This window comes from Trypanosoma conorhini (assembly GCF_003719485.1).
Source record: "Trypanosoma conorhini strain 025E chromosome Unknown Tco_14.4_contig_00600, whole genome shotgun sequence".
Taxonomy (NCBI): Eukaryota; Euglenozoa; class Kinetoplastea; order Trypanosomatida; family Trypanosomatidae; genus Trypanosoma; species Trypanosoma conorhini.
The window spans coordinates 1-1692 of record NW_021704688.1 but is presented as its reverse complement, the minus strand read 5'-3'; the positions used below and the strand labels follow the sequence as shown (position 1 = coordinate 1692).

The 1692-nt window shown below is 68.6% G+C and overlaps 1 protein-coding gene across 1 annotated transcript in view; it reads left to right on the top strand.

The window, feature by feature from the left end:
• Positions 1–1026, top strand: part of Tco025E_07597 (putative MFS transporter) — a gene marked incomplete at both ends in the record, with an annotated part of 2109 nt that extends 1083 nt beyond the window's left edge. The window contains one exon of the mRNA XM_029374460.1: positions 1–1026. This exon is cut by the window's left edge and continues 1083 nt beyond it. Within this exon, the coding sequence (XP_029225432.1) occupies positions 1–1026 (1026 nt within the window).
• Between the last annotated feature and the right edge of the window lie 666 nt (positions 1027–1692).

The following is a 1692-nucleotide window of genomic DNA, read 5'->3' as shown; positions in this document are numbered from 1 at the left end:
TCGAGCGGCGGCGCACACGCCGCCGCCGGTGCGGGGGGCGATGCGCGCGTGTGCGGGGCTCCCGCACCGGCCGGTTCGGAACAGGCGCGCCAACCGACCCGGCCCGCCAACGTGGAGGTCGGTCGCCCGGGGTGGATGCAGAATGAGCACCTTCGCGGCATTGCGCACGTCGCGCATGCGGGGTTTCTCCTGCTACGCTCCCGCGACTTCCTCTTTCTCGCCGTTGCTTTCAGCATCAGCATGGGAAGTGTGTGGACCTTTGCGTCGGTGCTAACGCAGATGTTGGAGCCGTTTGGCGTCTCGCAGGAGCTGGCAGGGGCGATGGGGGCGGCCAACATCGTCGCCGGAACGCTCACTGCCTATGCGGCCGGCGCCTGGGTCGGCCACAGCCGCAGTTACAAATTCTCGCTGCTCCTGTGCTTCCTGCTCTCTGTTGCTTGTTGCTCCGGCCTTATTCTTGCGATGATGTGGGCCCCGCCAAGGACGTCGCTGATAAGCGCCTTGTTTGCCTTCCTGTACGTCGTTGCGGGCGTGGGGCAAAACGCCGCCATCCCCATCTGCTTCGAGTTCGCCATGGAGATCGCACACCCCATGCCGGACTCCGTGCCGGGCGCAATTCTCATGGCGGGCGCAAACGTCGTCTCACTCGTTTTGCTCTCCGTCGCCTCTGCCCTGCTTGGCGACGGCCCCGCCGCACCGCAAGGCGCGGTGCATGTCGCGGTGATGCTCAACGTCGCTTCGGTGGTCGGGGGCGTCGTCGCGCTGGTCCCTGCCGAGAAACTGCGCCGCCGTGCGGCAGAGCTGGAGGCGCAGCGGCTCACCGACGCCTGTGCGGCGGGGAACGGCACGGAAGGAGAGATGGTGCAGGGGCCGCGCGGGCGCCGCGGGAGTCGAGACGGCGGCCCCGTGGCGCAGTCAGCAGTGGGCAGGGAAACTGGCCCGCGCGCCAGCCCCCGTGAGACGGCGGGGCGCAAAGCGGAAGGCGCTCGCCGTTCTGCCAGCGACGAGCGCAACGCGCGGCTGTAAGAGCCGCACACGGGCCACGACTTCGCGGGGCACGAGCCGCAGCCACGAGAGGGGGAGGGGAGCCACCGGTGCGCAGCAAAGACACGTCCCCCACGACTCGTGTGGGCTGTGTTTTTTGGCCGCCCTCGAGTTCCGCTGTGGATGCGGGCGGGAGTGGCCAACGGGCGTCTCTCCGTGGCGGGGGCGGGGGCGCTTTCGGTGCGGGAAATTCCTTTGTTGTGCGTGTTGCGTGGGCTGTGCCCGTTGCGGGCGGCTGTCGCGGCGCCCCCGCCGCCTGTCCTCTGTGCTGCCAGCCGCCCCTTCTTCCCCGCCCCCCGTCAGGTGTAGTCGCCTCGTCACGCCTTTCTTCGCCTGCCGCTGTGCGAGCGGGCCCTGCAGCCGCGCAGTGATTAGACACCGGATGTACTTGTCCTCCACCGACGTGTGCAGCGTGCACTCGAACTGATGCAGCAGAACATCCCCATGAGGTGCGCCTCCCTGCCCCCTTCTCTTTTCCCCTCCCTTGCCGCTTGGCTCTGCCCCGCAAGGGCCCGTTGAGTGGGATGCCTCGCCTTGCCTCGCGCGGGACCGTCCCAGTTAAGGCGCCCAAGAGCCACCGCTCAGCCACGCCGCACTCGGTGCCGTGGCGTTTTTTTTGCCGGTGATGGGAGTGAGGTGCGGCGTGTG